Raw genomic sequence first — 21,173 nt, 5'->3', positions numbered from 1 at the left:
CTGATCGCATAGGAAAGCTGATGAGGAAACACAACATACAAACAATCTACAAACCCACCAAGAAAATCCAACAAATGCTACGTTCAGCAAAGGACAAGAGGGATCCTCTCACCTCTGCAGGAGTCTACCGTATACCATGCAGCTGTGGACAAGTCTACATAGGGACCACCAAACGCAGCGCCCAAACAAGAATCCAGGAACATGAAAGGCACTGCAGACTACTCCAACCAGAGAAATCAGCCATAGCAGAGCACCTGATGAACCAACCTGGACACAGCATTTTATTTGAGAACACAAAAATGCTGGACCACTCTCACAACCACCATGTCAGACTACACAGAGAAGCCATTGAAATCCACAAACATGTGGACAATTTCAACAGAAAGGAAGAAACCATGAAAATGAACAAAATCTGGCTACCAGTATTAAAAAATTCTAAAATTAAAACAGCAGAGAGAAAAACAGGCAGGGACTTCTAAGCACCTTTCATTAAGAGTTTGCTCCAGGCACAGTCAGCCCATTGTATGCTAATCAAGGTGGTCAGTTGAAAAGATTCACACCTAGCCCAACTTACAAAAGCCTTTTGTCTCACCCTGGTCAGTCCACAGATATATAAACCCCTTTTTTCCCAGCTCCAGCAGACCTCTGAGGAAGCCTGCCATAGATGCAGGCGAAACGTCAGGAGAAATGCCTCTAGAACATGGCCATATAGCCCGAAAAAACCCACAAGAACTGAATCATATGGAGTGTCGTGGATTTAATTTTATTATACTCTGCCTTTGCACTAACATGTCACCTAGAAGCTTAAGGTATGAATTAAAGCAAAGTACATCTTTTTAGAAAGTGAAGATTAAGAAGTTTAAACAGATTGTTATATTGAAATATTAGGTTTTAACACAGTACAAAATCATTTTAAAATAGGGCAATAACAATGAAGCTACAACAAACTCACTGAAACTCATTAAGAATCCTTTCTTCACAATCAGTCATTTTTTCAGACTTGTCACCAAACAATATGCCTTTTTGTTTTTTTGTCAGCTTCAGCATTCATCAAGAAACCAAAGACAGCAGAAGCAATAGCTGGAGGTGTTGCTGTTTTTGAGGCAGAGACGGAGAAGACAGGTATCAAGGTGAAGTGGCAGCGAAATGGCTTAGAAATTACAGCAAGTGAGAAATATGTCATCAAGTCGGAGGGGAACAAGCATTCACTGACCATCAATGATGTTGGAAAAGAGGATGATGTGACATATGCTGTCATTGCTGGAAGTTCCAAGGTCAAATTTGAACTCAAAGTTAAAGAAGCAGGTAAATGGAGTTCAACATATATGTATGTGTTGCCTTGTCTAGTCACCAGGATATGAAAAGTGTAATATTTCAATAGTTATCTTTGATGAAAAGCATTAAGAGATCAGTCAAAGAATTAATGGGGTTCTAATTACATCTGGGAAGACACCTTTTTGGACGCAAGAATCAAACTTGTGATAAAGTTATCTTGTTTAAATGGCATTCTCAGAGATTGTAAACATTGTTTTATTGGCATCTATCTCCCAGAATCTCCCAAATCTGTATGGTCACTGACCATGATAGCTGAGAATTTCTGGAAATATTAGTTTTTTAAAAAAATACTTTATCCAGGCTCTAGGCATGAACCGGTTATGGACCCAGCATTTTTTAATTCTGTGGATCGAAAGGTTCTTCCCATCACTGGGAGACTTTTTTCTGAGAAGAGCTTCACATTGGCTAAATAAGAAAGGTTGTCATCTTTTTCTATATGAATGGGGAAAATGGTTATCTCAACAAGGAAAGAGGAAACTCTCCATAATATTGAGACAGATGATATCAGCATCTGTAAAGTGAGGGAAAGATCAGCGAAAATCACAATCCTCCTTTCTTCCTGGCTTGTGAAAGACAATTCCCAACCTTTAGCCTGCTGTTATATTTCCATCTTTCTGGCCCTTTTTTAAAAAGACATTTTTAAACTATAGAAAAAAACAAAAAGCAAGGCTAGTCTTGATTTTTTGCCAGATCCAAACTTTCTGTTTTGTTGGTCACAGAATCTTGAATATAACATTTGAGGTCATTTAAAATCGCACATTCTCTGCTCTTCATTTTATCAAAGAGCCTCATATTTTTTGCATAACACCTAAAATAATAAGGCTTTCCGTAACTTTCTTTGTATTGTCTTCCTTCCTAGAAAAGTCAGAAGAGGTCCCACCTCCTGAAGCTCCTTCTGAACCAGTTGTCTCAAGTGTACCTGCAGATCGAGAGCCTGCACCTACAGAAGGGAGCAAGGGCCAAGAATGTAAATATATAGATATATACATAGATAGATATAATGCTGAGACCATCCCTCTTTGGTAAAAAAAAAATCATTCAAACATGAAAGCAGTGTTCTCAGTTCACTTGTGGGCCCTCATTTCTGATGGTGCACCTTGGCTTGAGGGAGGGCATGTACCTCATCTAAACATCTCCTAAGCTCCCCTCAACAGACGTCCAAACATCTTAGACCAGACCAGCCAAAAATGGGGCAGTCCTAGAGGACCATAAAGAGAATATTCACCCTCTTACCTTCTGTCTGATCATCCTTCTGTCATGCCACAGCCTCATTATGATACAGAACTTCTTCTCTAGTCTCCTACCCTATAAGTTCAATCAGATGTATTCTTCTAAACTGTCAGTGGGCCACATAGTCCTTTTTTGTGGAGTATTGATTTATTACAGTTATTCATGGATTTACAAAGTGCGCTGTACTGTCTGATTGATAGACTTAAATATTTATGTCCCACTCTGTATTTGAGGTATCATAAAATAATATCCACTTAGGATGATAAATAGTAATAACAATTCTGAAAATACAGTTTTTAGCATTGGGCCATAGCAGTTAAAGATGTATTAAATTGCATTAATTTTATAGTGTAGGTGTTCAGAATTAACTGTAATAATACACTTTTACAAGGTCTTTACACTTTTCTGCCAAAGGTTCTGGTCTGTCACCAAACTACAAATTTGTGATACCATAGTATTGAGCCATGTTAGTTAAAGTGTGTTAATTCTACAGTGTAGACACACCATTAACAACTTCTGTTCACCCCTCTTCACCTCTCTTAATGAAAAAAATCCTGTTTTTAAAGAACAAATCCTCTGACATGAAGACAGGCGTTTCTTTCTTTTGTTTATGCCTTCCTATGGTGTTTCCTTTGCAATATTATGCAATTACAATAAGTTGTACACACAAATGTGAGGGCCAACTTTAATTGTGTGAGGAGGGTGGTTAGGAAGTCACAGTTAATAGGGGAATAAGATTGTTTAATGTCACTTTTAAAAACAAAATCTAAAACTTAATCTAAAACTAGTGTATGGCTTTTCTCACATAAAAACTCCCTGATACACAGTGGTTGACGCGTGTGGGGTAGACGAAATGAGCAGGATATTAGGATAATTCTGCTGAAATGTATATTGAGCTATTATATTATGGAACAGATGGTACAATGTAAAGGTGTTATTTTAAAAGAAACACCAATATTTAATTGTAGCTTTTCTGTCTTAGCTCTTCCTACAGAAACCCAGGAAAAGGCACCTGTGGATCCAATTGGTATCTTTGTGTCTCGGCCACAGGATGGAGAAGTGACTGCGGGTAAGTGCATAATGTTGCAAAAAAAAAAAAAAAACCAAACTTCTATGTGTAGCCATTCTCAGATAGAGGGCTCCTCGCTAAGTCAGAAGACACCATATGCATTGTTCTCCTTAATGGCTTCTCCATGGTAAGAAGAATGGGGGAAAGAAGTAATAATGGGGCAGGAAAGGTGAAAGTATTAATGCAGCAGTATATAAAACTCAAGAGATCTTGTAAAGGTTCTTTGGGAACCACTCTGTGTGTCTTTCACCCGTAGCATGCCTATTGATTTAATGAGATGTTGTGCCTTGAAAAATGCATTCACCTTAATGTGTTTCCCTCTCAAGGTGGGAACATTACATTCACTGCTGTAGTAGCAGGTGAAAGCTTGTTAAAGAAACCTTCGGTGAAATGGTTCAAAGGGAAGTGGATGGACCTGGCAAGCAAAGTAGGAAAGCACCTCCAGCTTCATGAGACCTATGATCGCAATAACAAGGTACAACTGACAGACCAAAGGCTTGACTCTGCACTTTTATTTATTTATTTGCTTTTTTTTTTTTTTTTTTTTGCTGTTTTGAGGCAAGAAAAAGAGTATTCCCTTAGGGGGGAAAAGTCCATAATTGCACATAGTTACTACTAGTCATTCCTCTTCTGCCACAAAGTTCTTATTGGAAGCTGCTTATTAAGCTAGACAAAAAGCATTAACTATTTCCCCCCTTCGCTTCAGGCCAACTTGCCTCATACAAAAGAAGAGAATATTTTTGTTTCTAATCATGTGTGTCTTAGCCCTCTGAGCCCTCAAAACATTGAGTGTAGGGATATGAAAAATTCTGTTCTGATTGAGTTGCATTTCTCCCAATATCCCCTGTATTCAGGGAGTGTGTCCATATTGGTTCTCCTGGATCTCTCAGTGGTTTTTGATACCATTAACCATGGTATCCTTCTGGGCAGTCTTGCTGAGATGGGATTGGGAGGCACTGTCTTACAGTGGCTCTGGTCCTTCCTGGTGGGCCATACCCAGGAGGTGATGCTGGGACACTCCTGTTCAAACTCCTGACTATTGACAAAAAAAACCTGTGACCTATAAGTCACCCATGGTTATAATTCTCAAGTTGTGTCTGCTTCTGTGGGGTGGGTGATGGCTGGATGGGGGTATCAATATGAAGAGGTATCCTATACTTTTTCTGCAACACCCTTGGCCTGGGCATACAGCAGTAGCAGGGGGCATTCACAAACATTCTCAACCATGAATCAGTTGCCAATGTGTCCAAATATGTATGTATGTACACTTGCACCGGGACTGTGGCTCAGCTGGCTGGGAATCAGCTGCATTAAGATCACTACTGACTGAAAGGTCATGAGTTCAAAGCCAGCCCGGGTCAGAGTGAGCTTCCGGCCAATTTTGTGTAGCTTGCTGTTGACCTTTGCAACCCGAAAGACAGTTTCATCTGTCAAGTAGGAAAATTAGATACCACTTATGTGGAGTGGCTAAGTTAACTAATTTATGAGGCCATAAAAAAAATCTCCAGCAAAAGCATGCGGGGAATGAGGAGGTACTTTGTCAGTGTCACAGATGGACAGTGAAGCGACAGCTCCCCTGATGGCCAGAAAAGTTGGAATGTTAAATAGCCTCTGTGTGTCTGTCTATATGTGTTGTGTGTCTATGGCATTGAATGTTTGCCATGTATATGTACATTGTAATCCACCCTGGGTCCCCTGCAGGGTGAGAAGGGCTGAATATAAATACTGTAAATGAATGAATGAATGAATGAATGTACTTATGTGTGTATGTATATCTGTTACTTTTATATCCTGCTTTTTTCTTATGCAGGATCCAACTGTCCTTGCACATCTGCATGAGAAAGAGCAGCTTTGTGCTGGGGACTGAGGTTGCCACTTCTTTCCCAGGTGCTTGAGGGCAGCATCCCAATGGCCCCCTTGCAGTGAATTAGTAGCTGAGGGAACAGAGCTGTATATGTGAACGTTCCTGCTGCTCCTATAAATTTGGAGAAAAAGTGGGAATAAGGAATCACCTTCCCAAAACAATGACGCAAATAAGCTGGCAGAGATTTACACTCCATTAACATTCACTTACAAAGCTTCTGCATGTGATAATGGTAACCAATTTAGCAAGATGAAGATTTAGGAAAGAAGAAGCAAGACATTTTCTACTCCGGGAAGAGGAGAAATAGAATCTGAATACCAATGCCTTACATGCACCGTTTTGCCTCTTATCCGAATTGAAACTGTCTTGCTTCCTCTTTCCTAAATAGAAATATAATAGGATCTGAATACAAATGCTACGCCATGCAGCCATATTAAAATGGTCCATTTATTGCTTCCATTTTTCAAGGTTTATGTCTTTGAGATGAACATAATTGAAGCAAAAATGACCTATGCAGGAGGTTATAGATGTGAAGTGGCAACAAAGGACAAGTTCGACAGCTGTAATTTTAGCCTTGTCGTTAACGGTAAGATCATAATGAAATAGATGTCTAGTGTGTGTCATAAGAATCAATGCAGTTCTGTAAGTTTTGCTCACTACCCAGGGGAGATGATGGAGATGTTGGTTAATTGCGGTAAGTGTGGGGAACCTGTAGGACTTTGTTTTCTTCTGTCTATTATCATAGCCAGTGTAGCCAAGGGACAATCCTAAGGGGATTGCAATCAGTCCTTTATGTTTGCAGACTTGACCTTTGCAGATTTGACTATTCACAGCTTTGATTAAAATGGTCACTCTAGAAATCCCTAGGTTCTCCAGTGCAATTTTATGGTCAACTTCTTCCAATCAACTGGAGGACCTAGCAATTTATACAAAGGTCAGCTTACAATGAAATTTCTTGAGAGCTGTTTTCTCAGGTAAAAAATAAAGGTTAAGGCAAAGGTTTTCCCTTGACATTAAGTCTATTCAAGTCTGACTCTCAGGGGTGGTGCTCACTTCCATTTCTAAGCCAAAGAGCCGGTGTTGTCAGTAGACGCCTCCAAGGTCATGTGACCAGTATGACTGCATGGAGCACCATTACCTCCCGCTGGAGCGGTACCTATTGATCTACTCACATTTGCATGTTTTCGAACTGCTAGGTTGACAGAAGCTGGAACTAAAATTGGGAGCTCACCCTACTCCCTGCATTCAAACTGCCTGCCTTTTGGTCTGCAAGTTCAGCAACTCAGTGGTTTAACCTGCTGTGCCACCAAGGGGGCCTTGTATGATATCACCATAAATTGGTGCACCAAATATGATCCATGGGATGCATGTGAACCCCAAGGCCATTTTGTGGGGATCTCCAATCTACGCACACATTTATTTTGAAATAAATTTGCTGACAATGGCAGCTCACCCCGCTCCAAGGATTCAAACCGCTGACCTTTCAGTCAGCAAGTTCTGCAGCTCAGCAATTTAACCTGCTGCACCACCACAGCCCCTGGTAAAAAAAATATCAATGCTTTATTTGTGGCTTTTTACTTTCATGGGGTTCTATACCACTAAATATAGAGAAAGTAAAGGGCTCAATATACAATCTGTGGGGCTACATGTTTCCCATTTCTGATTTAAACCATAGCCATTATTTTAGCGATCATATCCCAAAACATCTCACCTTTAATGAGGAAAAATATATGTAGCTTATTTTGGTCAGTAGTTCTCCCATAAGTCTATTCCACCCCATTTCTGCATTAGTCTGCAACTTTTGCAAGGAAATCCACAAGATTTACATCAGGAATAGTAACATCTGTTCAAGTGGAAAGTGGGGGCATTGAGACCCATTCGACTTTCCTTCAACATCATGCAGCCACCACCAAAGAAACTGCTTTTTCTTTCACAATTGCTATTATTATTGTGAAATCCAGAAACCCAAATTTAGTATTGCAGAAGCTGAAAAGACTTCACTGAATAATAAGTTGGGTTTTTTAAGCCACTGCCATACTGCTGAGATTTGACAAAACTATAATGGATTTAGAGAATGTGGGGAGCTAGAAAAAGGAGTGGATCACATATTGCTCATTTCTGGTTTAAATATATATTTGAATGCAATTTTCCATTCACATTTTCTCTTGAAATATGCATGTTCTCTGCAGTTGAATACATTTTTGCTTAAGATTGGTTGTCAGAAATGTTGGAAGGTACAAAAAGCCAGTGGATAACTAACTGCATAATCCTATGCATAGCTACTTAGAAATAAATCCAGTTGAAAATCATACGCTTCAAATATTATGTACACACCAGTCAGAGCCCCCGGTGGCACAGTGGGTTAAACCCTTGTGCCAGCAGGGCTGAAGACTGACAGCTTGCAGGTTCGAATTCGGGGAGAGCGTGGATGAGCTCCCTCTATCAGCTCCAGCTCCCCATTGTAGGGACATGAGAGAACCTTCCACAAGGATGGTAAAACATCAAAACATCTGTGCGTCTCCTGAGCAACGTCCTTGCAGATGGCCAATTCTCTCACACCAGAAGTGACTTGCAGTTTCTCAAGTCGCTCCTGACATGACAAAAAAAATCATTCTGATGTAATTTCTGAACTTTATTTTAAAATTTGTTAATGTTGGGGGGAGGATTATTAATTTTCTGCTTGCTTTTGTAAAAATAGCATCCTTACAGTATGGGCAGTCTCTTATTTTGCAATTTAAATTGGGGGGAAATATATGAAGTCTGCAAGAAAGGAATAAAATGAATATGCTTCTGAAGAAAATTTGATGTAATTTTCTCTGCAGAATATGATTATTTCCTTTACATACATATTTTACTGCAGAAAATACTGGGTTTGTGGGAAATTTGGTTTCTGTGTAGAAAATCCCCACCAACAGCACATTTTTCATACAGAAAAAGCCTAAACTGCAAAAAATATTGGACCTGTTTTTAAATATTTTTTCCAGTGTTCCCTCACTTATTGCAGGTGTTACGTTCCAGGACCACCCATGATAAGTGAAAATCCGCAAAGTAGGGACGCTATATATGTACTGCCTCAGTGCATGCAAGGAGTAGGACCTCCCACTCCTCACTCACTCAATTGTCTTCTCTTTCCTCTCCACTTCCCTCCTCCCTCCCTCCCCCCCCCCCTTGCACACCATACTTCCTACTGGCTCCTTCTTGCGCACCTGGCTCCCTCTTCCTTCCTTCTCTTCTTCCCGCTCCTCCTTCCCTGCTTGTGCATGCCTTCTTCACCTTCTTCTCTTCCTCCTCCTCTTCCTCCTTCTCCTCTCCCCCCCCCCATGGCACCCCCCCCCCCCACTTCCCTGTCAGGGAATGAAGGAAGAAAGCAAAGGAAGCAAGCCCTCCTCACCTTTCCCTTCGACAGAGAGAGAGAGTGAAGAAAAGAAAGGAAAGGCCCTTCAAGGCTGGAGGGAGGGAGGCCTGAGGAGGGAAAGCGCCTCGGAGAGTGGTGGCAGCTTGGCGGGGGCTGGTTTGGGCACCTGTTGCATGATATATATTTTAAATTCATTTTTTTTTTCAAAACCGCAAAACAGCAAGTCCACAAAAAGCAAACTGCGAAGTAGCAAGGGAACACTGTATTTCTATCCATTAAATTAGCAGTAGTGAGAATGTAAGAATATAAACTATTGGCTGTATGTTCTCAAAGGTTTAATCCTAAAAGAGGAAGTGTAAGGAAGGGGGGATGCTGCTGCCACATTTGCAGCCTTTTCCCATTGGTTTGTTAAAAAATAACTTTAAAAGAACTGGAAATTAGCTCATTTCCCTGACCCTGCTCAAATCCAGGAACTTGAAGCAGCATATTTTTAGATAAGTAGTTTAGCCAACACTTTTGCTCTGAGTAAAAAGTTACTTTGCTATTGCTTCAAAGGCATCACTACTTCACTAGTTACAAAACCCAACAAATGTATGTTTCGCTGAGGAACATGTGACCTAATGTTTGCCCAAAGGAATCTCTTAGTTCAGCACCTTTGGACAGAACTAGAAGGAAAGAGCTTGAGCAAACCGGAAACATGTTTGTCCAACCTTTCCATAGGCAGACAGCACCACCTAGAAGGGAATGAGGGAAGGTGCCAATGCAGAAGCTACAGGGGAGAAAAACCCTCTGCCATCTGTATACACAGTTGCCCAGATGAAACTAGCTGTTTATGGCACAGGTATACTGAACCAGCTCTGCAGTCGTTATGGCATGCAGTTGATCCGATATAACATGGCCATGACCTGGTTTTCTGAAGTCACTGCATACTCTGGAGCTTTTCCAAAACTCCGGAATATCCAGTTACTTTGAGACCATGTGAACACTGTGCCACTTCCTATTCAGGAAATGGAACACTTGATTGTACGCCATTTAGCTTTCCCCAGGAGCAGGAAGTCCAGGGAGAGGGGATGGCACCATCTAACTTTCCTTAGCAGTGGGTTGTTGTAGGTTTTTCGGGCTATATGGCCATGTTCTAGAAGCATTCTCTCCTGATGTTTCGCCTGCATCTATGGAAAGCATTCTCAGTGGTTGTGAGGTCCTCAACCTCTGAGGATGCTTGCCATAGATGCAGATGAAACGTCAGGAGAGAATGCTTCTACAACATGGCCATATAGCCTGAAAAACCTACAACAACCCAGTGATTCCAGCCATGAAAGCCTTCGACAAAACATTTCCTTAGCAGTGCCCAACATGTACCAACATGGTGGGGAACACACCTTAACACCTGGAATGACAGTGCCCAATATGTTGAAGAGATTGAAAAGGGAAGAAGAGGAAGGAAGGAGCGATCACTCCTCTCCTCCCTTCTTTGTCTCCTTGGCATGCCTGATATGGTCATTCCAGGCACTGAGAAGTGTCCTTTCCCGTTTTGGTTTGTGGTGGGAACCACTAAAATGAGTTAGATGGAGCAAGGTATGGGTGGTAGGTGAGTCGCACCGAACTGGTTTTGGCACTTTCAAGCTGTGCAGCTGACATGCAGCTGCCAGGCCAGTTCAGGGCCCAACAGAATAGCCTCCATGCAGCTCCCAAGCCAGCTACCACTGATGCTGGTCCAAAATTGATCACTCTGGAACAGAAGCAGAGTAACTGCTCTGTCCAGATGCACCCTAAGTCTCAGTAAAGTTTGGAAACAACATCTATAGAATTATACTAGAAGGTACACAAAAACCTAACTTTTACAGCCCACTGCAGTGCAAAAACATAGCCATGTTAGTCTGGATCAGTATGCAAAGGGATAGTGTAGCATCTTTGAAACTAACTGAAAGAAAGATGTTTGCAACATAAGCTTTAGTAGACTGGGTCTACTCCATAAGAGGTTGCTTACACTACAGACTTCATTCTCTCACTTTGTCTCAAAGTGTTACAATAACGCTTTGTACAACACAATGTTTATAAAGTATTTTGTAACAGCAACAATCGAAAGCAAAATGTTCCTTCGCTTTGTCAGTATCCATTTTTATGTCAGCAGAAGCTGGGTGAGTCATAGATTTTGAAACAATGAAGCTCCTGAATATCCATTTTTATGGGGTAAAGTTGAGATCATTGGCATCACTATCAAAATAACAAATCTCAATATATACTGAGTACTGAGAGTAAAACTACTTGCTAATAATTGTTTAGCTTTAAGATAAAATCCAGGTTTCTTTCTTTCCCTTTCCTCATCTCAAGTTATGATGTGAAATTTTAGTCTCCAAATGTACAATCAAAGTGTTATATGCAGTGAAATGTCAGTGGGGGAAGAAATGTCAGTTACTATATTCTATGGAAAGTGTAATGGGTTGCTATTTATTGCCTAACTTACAAATTTATTGGAGTCATTGATATATTATATTTTTATTTAATTGACATCACAGAAGCACCTGCAACAGGTGATATGGACATCCGCTCAGCATTCCGACGGTCGTGAGTATCATCACAAACATTTGTGTTGACCATTTACTATGGGACAAAACTGTTTCTCTGTAATTCTACATTTCGAAGTTTGATTTAGATATTTCGAAATGGTAGAAATCTAGAACCGAACTATACAGTTCACTTGCTTTTTTAAAAAACAGACATTTTATACCAACTATACCATTTTACTATGACAGTATATATCAAAAGACTTGAACATTCATGGATTTTGGTATTTGTGAGGGGTCCTGAAAACAAACCTGAGCAGATACTAATGACGTGTTGTATTGTGTCAAGTTATAGAATCTGATCTACAAGGAATGATAACGTGAACAGACATTTGTAAGGTCAAAATAGTCCCAGTTATTCCTCTGTCGTCTCACTTTTTCACCTAATTTTCAACATCCTACTTTCTTTTTGTCCCTCCCCTTTATCCATTTGTTATCAGCTTAGTTCAATTGCTGCAAACGGAATTCAAAGTGCAAAACTAGTTTGTACTCAGTTAACTTGGTGGGGAGCAGAGAAGGGCAAGTCCTTCCCAGGAGATCCAGGCTGAAACAAACTTGTGCAGCCTCTTCTACCTTGTCTTTCCTCCCTCATTAACAACCTATGCTATTCTGACCAAAGACAGATGTTGGTTGGCTGAATGTGCCCCAGGTCTCATCTGTGAAATGTTGAATAGTATGTAAAGCAATGGTAAAGGTTTTCCTGACATTAAGTCTAGTCGTGTCTGACTCTGGGAGGTAGTGCTCATCTCCATTTCTAAGCCGAAGAGCCAGCATTGTCCATAGACATCTCCAAGGTCATGTGGCCAGCATGACTGCATGGAGCATCGTTACCTTACTGCAGAAGCGGTACCTATTAATCTACTCACACTTGCATGTTTTAGAACTGCTAGGTTGGCAGAAGCTGGGGCCAACAGTGGGAGATCACCCTGCTCCCCAGATTCAAACTGCCAACCTTGTGGTCAGGAAGTTCAGCAGCTCAATGGTTTAACCCACAGTGCTACCATTGTATAATATCACCATAAATTGGGAGTGCACCAAATATGTTACATGGGATGCATGAGAACCCCAAGGCAATTTTGTGGGGATCTCCAATCTACCCACACATTTATTTTGAAATAAATTTGCCACCGCCACCCCATAGCTAAGAACACCTCCTTAAACCTTTAGTGGACAAGAGAGATGATTTTGCTATGCTCCACCCCAGCAACCTTAGAGCTGGGGGGGGGGGGGGGCAGGGCGTTTTAGTCATTTCTTGAATGAGGACTTAAAGCAGCTGAGGGGAAGAAATTGTGAGATTTCTCTGTAACTCAATGTGTTAATGGAATCTGAATGAACAGCTAAAGCAAAACAATCAATTCTATTTTAAGATGGATAAACAAGGGTTCAGAACCTAAGAACTGCCATTGCTATAAGATATAGCTCCTCTCACCTTTTAGGAGACTCATCTATAATAATATACATTCTCGTGACATTCTTATATTACTTTTTGTGCTTCTTACAACACATTTTTCTCCTCCTTCATTTTTCTGCTTCTGTTCTTGCCTGCTATTATAGCAATCCCATTTCCTCTTGCTTTCTCCCACCAGCAGCTGATAGTTTCCATGTCAGTAGAGTGGTGAATACAGTCAATGTTATTCTGAATAGATCTGTTTTAAAGAGCTGTTGAATCTTACCCTCAAATCAGGTTAAGTACTTTGGATAGCTTCTTTAAAACTCAGATGGAAATCCACTAGCTAACTGATAGGGAAATCATCAGACAAGCATGGAATCCAAGTACTTCCTTGCAATAGAGACAACAGATTGGATAATGATGGTGATTATTATGATGATCGGTAGCAATGATAGAAGCAAAACAGTTATTTTTTCATTAAATACTACAGATTAAAGATAAAGCTATTCATGGGCATTGATTTATAAATGAACAGGCACAGTATAAAATTGAAATAATATAAACAGAAAAAATACACAGAAGATTGAGGAGAGCAATCAAATTCATCTACCAATTGTAGATGTTTCACAACCTGAACAGTCTCACCTGAACTGGGCAGGTGAGTCTCCTTAACCTTAGTGTTTTCACAAACCAGCAGCCCTTGGTTTCCATGTGTTTGTCAGGTTGTACCCCCTTTACATCTAAAATCACAATAGATTGGTAAAAATGCATGCATGAGCAGCACATTAATGGATTAGAGTGGAAGATAAGCATTCCATAATGGGATGAATCTTCTCAGTTAGTACATTTCCAGTTTCAATTTCTCTCTTCATTTAGGCCTCTGAGGATTACATCAGGGTAACTTTACCTTCCGGTTGATTTTGTCAGTGTGATACTGCCATTTTTCTTTTCTCTTTATGTTTTGCAACCACAGTAGTAGTAATAGTAGTAGTAGTAGGAGTAGTAGTAGTAACAACAACAACAACAACAACTTTGGCCTGCACTTAAACACAATCGGCGCTGACAAAATTACCATCTGCCAGCTGCAGAAGGCCACCTTACTGGGATCTGCACGCATTATTTGCCGATACATCACACAGTCCTAGACACTTGGGAAGTGTCCGATGTGTGATCCAATTCAACAGCCAGCAGAGTGTCTGCTGTGGACTCATATTGTTGTGTTTTAAATAATAATAATAATAATAATAATAATAACAACAACAACAACAACAACAACAACAACAACTTTATTCTTGTATCCTGCCACTATCTCCCCAAAGGGACTACGGACAGCTTACACAAGGCAGAAGGTGCCTAAAACAAGACATAAAATAAAACACAATACAATTGAATAAAATATTATTGAGGATGAGGGAAGACTCCAGTGTGGCAAAAATATTGTCCCATCTGCCCCCCCCCCCCCCCCAACCATTTGATTTCTGCTTCGGCTTTAGAAAAATGTGTAGCCGGCCTGTAAATACTGTCTCCTCAAAACTCCAGAGAGACCTCATTCAGTTTGGTGCTTTTAGAGTCACTTGACATTTTCTGGTTAATTTGGAAATGGTAGATTATGGGTTTTTAAAAGTGCTGTTGGACAGAGTGATGAATACTGTGTTTGTGACTCTTTCAGGAGCATGGCAGGAGGAAGAAGGATGACTTCAGCTTTCTCCAGGTATGCATTTTTGACCAGAGTTCAGCTTTAGACTTCATTTTGAGCTGGGAATCAACAGCATCTCGGGAAAAAAGGAATCTAAATGTGTGGTCTGTTTTAAATGTGTACATTTTTCATACACAAGACTCTGAGCATATGCTTTTTAAATTCATAAGTAAAGTACAAATCAATCCTATGCATGACATCAAAAAGAAACATTTTTATTTAGCGAAAAATTATATGTTGGACACACACTATTATGTAATAGGGTGATTTCATGCTCTCTCTGTGTGCATGACATTCAGCTGATTTTATCTTTTTTTCTGATCTTGACCTCAATTTGGAAATAATCATCACCAAAATTAGTGAAGCTTACATGGATAGGATGATATTACAGTAAGCCTATTTACCACTGAAGTAAATTTTGATAAAAAAAATTAACCCCTCTTTTTCACATTCAATTTTCAATTATCTTTTCTTTTAAAAAACATTTATTAAAATAAATGTTTATTTAAAAATGCATAAGTGAGTCACAGTAAATGTATTCAATATTTACAAAATTACACACAGAGTAGGAATATGCAGAATCCTACTCTGTGTGTAATAGATTAGCAACTGCAATGGAATGAGACATTTTATATGCAAACAATATTTCAGTTCTGCCATGGCCTACCTCCCAGATTAATACATGTCAAATTAAGAAGGATAGCTATTTGCAGTGCTTTATCTGAAGCACAATTTCTGCAACCTCAGTTGCATTTCCAATTGTATATTTTATTGAGACATAAGGACAAATGTAACAGAACTTTAAGAAAGCAGAATGCACTAGAATCAGGGAAATGAAAGCTGGAATTCACAAACACAATTATGAACATGTGATCTAGAATGGCTAATTTATACACACAAACATATTCAATAGCATAGGGAATGCAAATGGATCATAGAAGTCCTATATACCTGACTAACTGGGCAACATCTATTTTGTGTGTGTGTGTCAGGAGTGACTTGAGAAACTGCAAGTCACTTCTGGTGTGAAAGAATGGGCCGTCTGCAAGGATGTTGCCCAGGGGGGATGTTTCTGATGTTTTACCATCCTTGTGGGAGGCTTCTCTCATGTCCCTGCATGGAGAGCTGGAGCTGACAGGGAGATCAACCCTCTCTCCCTAAATTTGAACCCCTGACTTGTCGATCAGCAAGAGTTGAACCCATTGCACCAACGGGGGCTCAACAGCTGCTGTGAATGATGCATGTCTGATCTCCTGTCAATCAGGTTGCAGCAGACTGATGTTCCCACTCCCTTTCCCTGAACAATCTACAGTGTAACAGTCAAAAGCAGAAAGGAATTCCGAAACCCACTAAAAATTAATATGTTAATGTGTCGTTCAGATTGTTGTTGGTAGGAATCATGGGGTTCTCTGAATGTGAGAGCCATCTTGAAAATTAGATACATACATATATACATGCAAACATATTAGGTAGATAATGATACAGCTTGCTTTGGGGGAGAGGATGCAAAAAATTCACTCTCCACATTTGCCAACTGTATTCAGTAAACTCACTCATAGTGTTAATATTTTGCTGTAGAGTAACAGGTGCAGCAAAGAGAAAGAATCTTTCCTGATAGATTAGCAACTGCAATGGAATGAGACATTTTATATGATTTCCTCCATAAATTCTCACAGCGAAAAAGCAAAAATAAAATAAAATCATCAGTCAGTGGTTTTCCTGAGGTGTATTTTGAGTCCCAGACAGGCATCTGATTCTTTGTTTCTTCCTGTTGCATTTGGTGTGGATGTGACTTACAACAGGGAAGACCTGTGTTTTATCCATACTAATAGACTCACACAAGTCTGCTTGATGGGACAGTACTTTTTTAAAAAATTGAACTAATACACAAGCTATCCTTTGAAATTCACAGTACACCAGATTTTGCAGTTCATTTTTCCTATTAAAATATATAGAAAAATATCTGTTTTAAGAGATTGTAAAATAAACCTGCATTCAATAGTAAAGCTTAAGCAGCTGAGGGGGGAAAGGAAAGGGCCCGAGGCTGTTAGGAATTATGGGAGTTGAAGTCCAAAACACCTGGAGGGTCCAAGTTTGCCCATGTCTGAGCTAGATGTTAAATCACCAAACATGTAGCCTTCTGTGGTGGGAGACAATCGCGTTTTAAATAGTTTGGAAAAGTTATTAGAAGGCAGGAAAGAATATTTTAGCCTTGACCAAACAATCCACTTCTTTTACTGAATTCTGTTCCTATATGGTTCATTGCCTTATGTTCTTTGATTTGCTGCGCAGTGTGGATGGTCACGAAGATGGCAAAGAGGTGGATTTCAGTGCCTTGCTGAGAAAGAGGTGGGTGTGCAGATTTCCCATGTCCTTGAGTTGCCCCAAATTGAAAGTATCTATTATCACTGCATAAAGGTACACTTCCTACTTCTAATATCATCTATGCATTGCCAATTGTCACAAATTCAAGTGATTTTTATTTCCAAAGCACTATAGAAATTTATCACAGCGTAGCTTTCAGTCCTTCGTGATAATAGTCGTGATTGTATATCGGTTGCTAGAAGGAGCCAGATGTCTAATAGGAAGTGGGGTCATAAATAGATAGGAACTGCATATAAAGTAAACGAGTCAACAAGTATATGAACATGCAAACACTGTCAAGTGTGTCTCCGTTATTATTTTTTGAAGGTTAGATCCAAGAAGAGTACTTGCATTGAATCTGTGCCAGCCTTTTAATATGGATTAAAGATATATTCAAAGATATTTTTAAAAGTCATAAATATGTTTTTTTGAGTGTGGAGAAGAATCCTGGATTAATTAGGATCTTCACAATTTGGGACTTACCGTGTGTAAATTGTGTGTGTGGTTGATTTGTGCAGAAAGCAGCATATTCTGCAACATATCTGAAATGTAGACTTGATTTTTCAAAACAATTTCCAAGAACTGTGCACCTCTGTTTTGCCCCATACATTCTACAAGAACTAAAAACTTGAGGTTTTCAATGAAATTTTGGAAGCTGAGCCAGATCATGTTCCAAATTAGTGTCCGTTTAATAATAACAACAACAACAACAACAACTTTATATATAACCTGCCTTCTCTCCCCGAATGGAGTCAGGGCAGCTTACAAAGAAAAAACAAAATTGAGATAAACAGCAGTAAATGAACAATTAAAACAAGCAATTAAAAATTCACAAATAATACAGTAACCATTAAAAATAATAAATTTCATAAATAACATTGTGACTTAATAAAACCAACATAAAAAGTGAACAATAAAAATGTGGCTGTGCAATGAGTTAAGGTAAAATGTTCTCACTCAGCCTCATCAGGCAGAATAGAAGCAGTAAGAAGTCAATAAAAGCTAAACAGAAGTGTGTTTTTCTTGCTTCTTGAAGAAGAGGAGTGAGGGAGCTCTTCTTATTTTTGGAGGAAGGGAATTCTAGAGGGAGGGGCGGTCATGGAGAAGGCCCCTTCTCTCGTTCCCACCAACCATGTTTGAGTTAGGGGTGGGACCGAGATCAGGGCCCCCTTTAATGACCACAATGTCCGTGTAGGTTTACATGCAGAGATGTGGTTAGTTAAGTAGCCTGGACCCGAACCATTTAGGGAAGTGGTCCTCAAACTAAGGTCCAGGGGCCAGATACAGCCCTCCAAGGTCATTTACTTGGCCCTCACTCAGGGTCAACCTAACTCTGAAATAACTTGAAAGCACACAATAACAACAACAATCCTATCTCATCAACCAAAAGCAGACCCACACTTCCCATTAAAATACTAATAAGTTTATATTTGTCAAAATTGTTCTTCATTTTAATTATTATATTGTTTTAAAGTGGGGTTGTTTTTTTTGTTTTTTTTGCACTACAAGTAAGATACGTGCAATGTGCATAGGAATTCATTCATGTTTTTTTTAAATTATAATCCGGCCCTCCAACAGTTTGAGGGATTGTGACTTGGCCCTCTGTTTAAAAAGTTTGAGGATCCCTGGTTTAGGGATTTATAAGTAATAACCCGGAAATGGATCGACTGCCAGCTTCTTGCCTTGAATCTATGTAAAGTCCAGTCAAACCAGTGTATGTCATGCCTATTAATATAAAGAATCGTGATGCATTTTAACAGCTAGCATTTAGCTTCTGTTCAGCCAGGAGTGTTATTTTCTTTGTATCTGAAGAGCATTCAACAATGCAAAGGGCACTGAACCAGTGCAAAAGATTACTCATTTCTTTCCACAGTGTCATCTTGGCCAGAAGCTTTACATTTGAATTAGAAGGCAGACCCATCAATGTTGGAGCTTGGCTTTCAGATATATTTTAGCTTTCTTAGAAGTAAAGAGCCCCTCAAGAAACGTAGTTCTTGCTGTTGTCACATCTGCTGCATTTCATCCACCAGAATCAGCGAGTGACACTCTTCCTGAGGCACATGCTGAAAATGAGAAAAGTCTATTTAATATTATTCTGGGTTTTTATTTTCCGGCAGGGAAATCTAAACAGATGGCATTGACATACAGGTGGCACAGGCCAGAGAGAGGTCAGAAGGAAGGGAACAGTTGTCACTTTGCTGTTACATGGGATGGTGAGGGAAGACCTTGAAGAAGGTGACAGCTGACTGGTTCAAATCAATCAGGGTAATAGGATAGGAAGGAGCTATCACTGGGACGTATGCAGCTATTTTTAACTTCTCTTCCACACATGTTTAGAACACACCAGCAGCTTACGTTTGTGTGTTCAGCTTGAAACACCTTAAATCTTCCAAGTGAAGGTCAAACCGATATGCTCTTTCTACAGCAAGGGTCATGCACCCTTCTAAATGTTGTTAGATAGCAACTCCTGGCAACACCTATCAAACAACGTAGTTTGTTGATTTCAGCAGGAGAATAGTTATTGGTGATAAATTGAAGTGGGATTGCCTATGATGTGGAAGAATCCCTTCCTGCCTACAGTTTTGCTCTCATTATTTCATCACCCTGTAAGAAGAAATGGAATCGCAACAGAGTAAATGGGTTTGGCAACGAAAACTGAATATATTTTGATATCATCTGATGTGCAACCCAGCCCATATAGTTCTATAAGTCAAGCTGGCTTTCAGTTAGGAATGGACAGCATGTGACCCTCCAAATATTTATTTTGTATGCTCAGTTCCTATCAATCCTGTCCAATTCCTGATCTAATTGAGGGGACAGGGGCCATGAATAGAAGGGTATCTTTCCATTTTTATCAACCTTGTTAGTATTTAGCAAGCTGCATCTGTGACAAAACGTAATCTAAGTAGCCTTGGCTGTTTTCATATTAAAATTACATGTTCATCTCATGCAGGATAGTGGGAGAACCGGACCACACTATGGGAAAGGCCAGCCATTCTTCTTCTAGTAGTAGTTTATTAATGCTTAGAACATTGGCATATTGCATGCCAAAAATGAATACAATAAAAAGTGCAATGTGGCATAAATAGCATATACAGTTAGTCTCCCACAGTCTCTGGGGTGAGGGACACAGAATTCCCAAGTAAAAAAAAATGCAAATAAAGAAATTGCTATTTTTTTCCTAAAGGAATGCCTCTCTAGGAATTTCTAGGTCTTCCAACCCTTCCACTGGAAACTGATTACAGAATTACACTGGAGAACTTAAAGATTCCTAGAGAAATGCTCTCTTTTGAAATCTCTAGGTCCTCCAGCATGGATGGAGGAAGTTGACCATAGAGTCACACTAAAGTCACATAGAGAGCGTGTTCTTAATAAAATTCAGGAAGCATCAAATTTGCAAAAGTCAAAACTAAAAATGTGGAGAAATTGTAAATTCACAATGTTTTCGAAATTCAGTACGATTACAATATTTTGAATATAAATAGCAGTGCTACAATTGCCTCCTTGTAGAGGGATGAAAATCTGTACAAAACAATTCTCCATGGTTGAGGTGCATACCTTTTGCTAGGCCTTTGGTCACATAGGCATTGCCTTCACACATGGCAAACTGTATGTGCAATTTAGTAGGTGCGATTTGTGAACATACACTTTTCATATTTTTTCTATTATTATTATTATTATTATTATTATTATTATTATTATTATTATTTCTCTCCCAAAGAAGACTCAAAGTGCCTTAACATAAAAGCATTAGCATACAATTTCAAATATACAAATATGCAAACATTAACACAGAATTAAATTAAATCCATAGTGGAAATCCATTAAAACATATTCAAAGTAAAAACAACAACAACAACACAGCATCCCCTTACTTGGTCTTTAAAATTTTCATCTTTAAAAGCCTGTCTGAATAAACGTATATAATGCATTGATGCCCCACAGCATTTCTTTTAACAGCACTTGAAGGGAGTCATGAAAATACATGGCTGAAATATGTTGAGGTACTTTGTGAAATAAAAAACATTTTCATACATGCTGAAATTCAGGGCCCTTCCACACAGTCATACACAGTTTCTCCATCCTCATACTTCAGTATAGTTATTCTTTAGTCTCCTTCCCAGGACCTGCTTTGATCTAGTGATGGCTGCTAATACTAACATGTCTTGCCCTTTTTTTCTCATGGGGCTGCTGCTTGTGCTTCCAAATGTGCCTCGCATTGTTCTCAAGTCCAGCAGCTTCTTGCGATCAGTAAATCGGTAAGCTTTTCACTTCATCTCTTGCAGTAGTTGTCAATAAATATCCA

The 21,173-nt window shown here is 39.5% G+C and overlaps 1 protein-coding gene across 1 annotated transcript in view; it reads left to right on the top strand.

Annotated features, from left to right (window-relative positions):
• The window catches only part of MYBPC3 (myosin binding protein C3), a 95,139-nt gene that overhangs the window by 15,682 nt on the left and 58,284 nt on the right, over positions 1 to 21,173 (top strand). Inside the window, exons 2-10 of the mRNA XM_060763136.2 lie at positions 1,039 to 1,305; positions 2,195 to 2,302; positions 3,548 to 3,634; positions 3,961 to 4,109; positions 5,967 to 6,084; positions 11,370 to 11,418; positions 14,477 to 14,518; positions 16,796 to 16,852; positions 21,103 to 21,126. Coding sequence (XP_060619119.2) covers positions 1,039 to 1,305; positions 2,195 to 2,302; positions 3,548 to 3,634; positions 3,961 to 4,109; positions 5,967 to 6,084; positions 11,370 to 11,418; positions 14,477 to 14,518; positions 16,796 to 16,852; positions 21,103 to 21,126 — 901 coding nt within the window. The remainder of the gene's footprint in view (positions 1 to 1,038; positions 1,306 to 2,194; positions 2,303 to 3,547; positions 3,635 to 3,960; positions 4,110 to 5,966; positions 6,085 to 11,369; positions 11,419 to 14,476; positions 14,519 to 16,795; positions 16,853 to 21,102; positions 21,127 to 21,173) is intronic.

Source organism: Anolis sagrei, chromosome 1, assembly GCF_037176765.1.
Source record: "Anolis sagrei isolate rAnoSag1 chromosome 1, rAnoSag1.mat, whole genome shotgun sequence".
Lineage (NCBI taxonomy): Eukaryota > Metazoa > Chordata > Lepidosauria > Squamata > Dactyloidae > Anolis > Anolis sagrei.
This window is presented reverse-complemented; position numbering and strand designations above follow the sequence as displayed.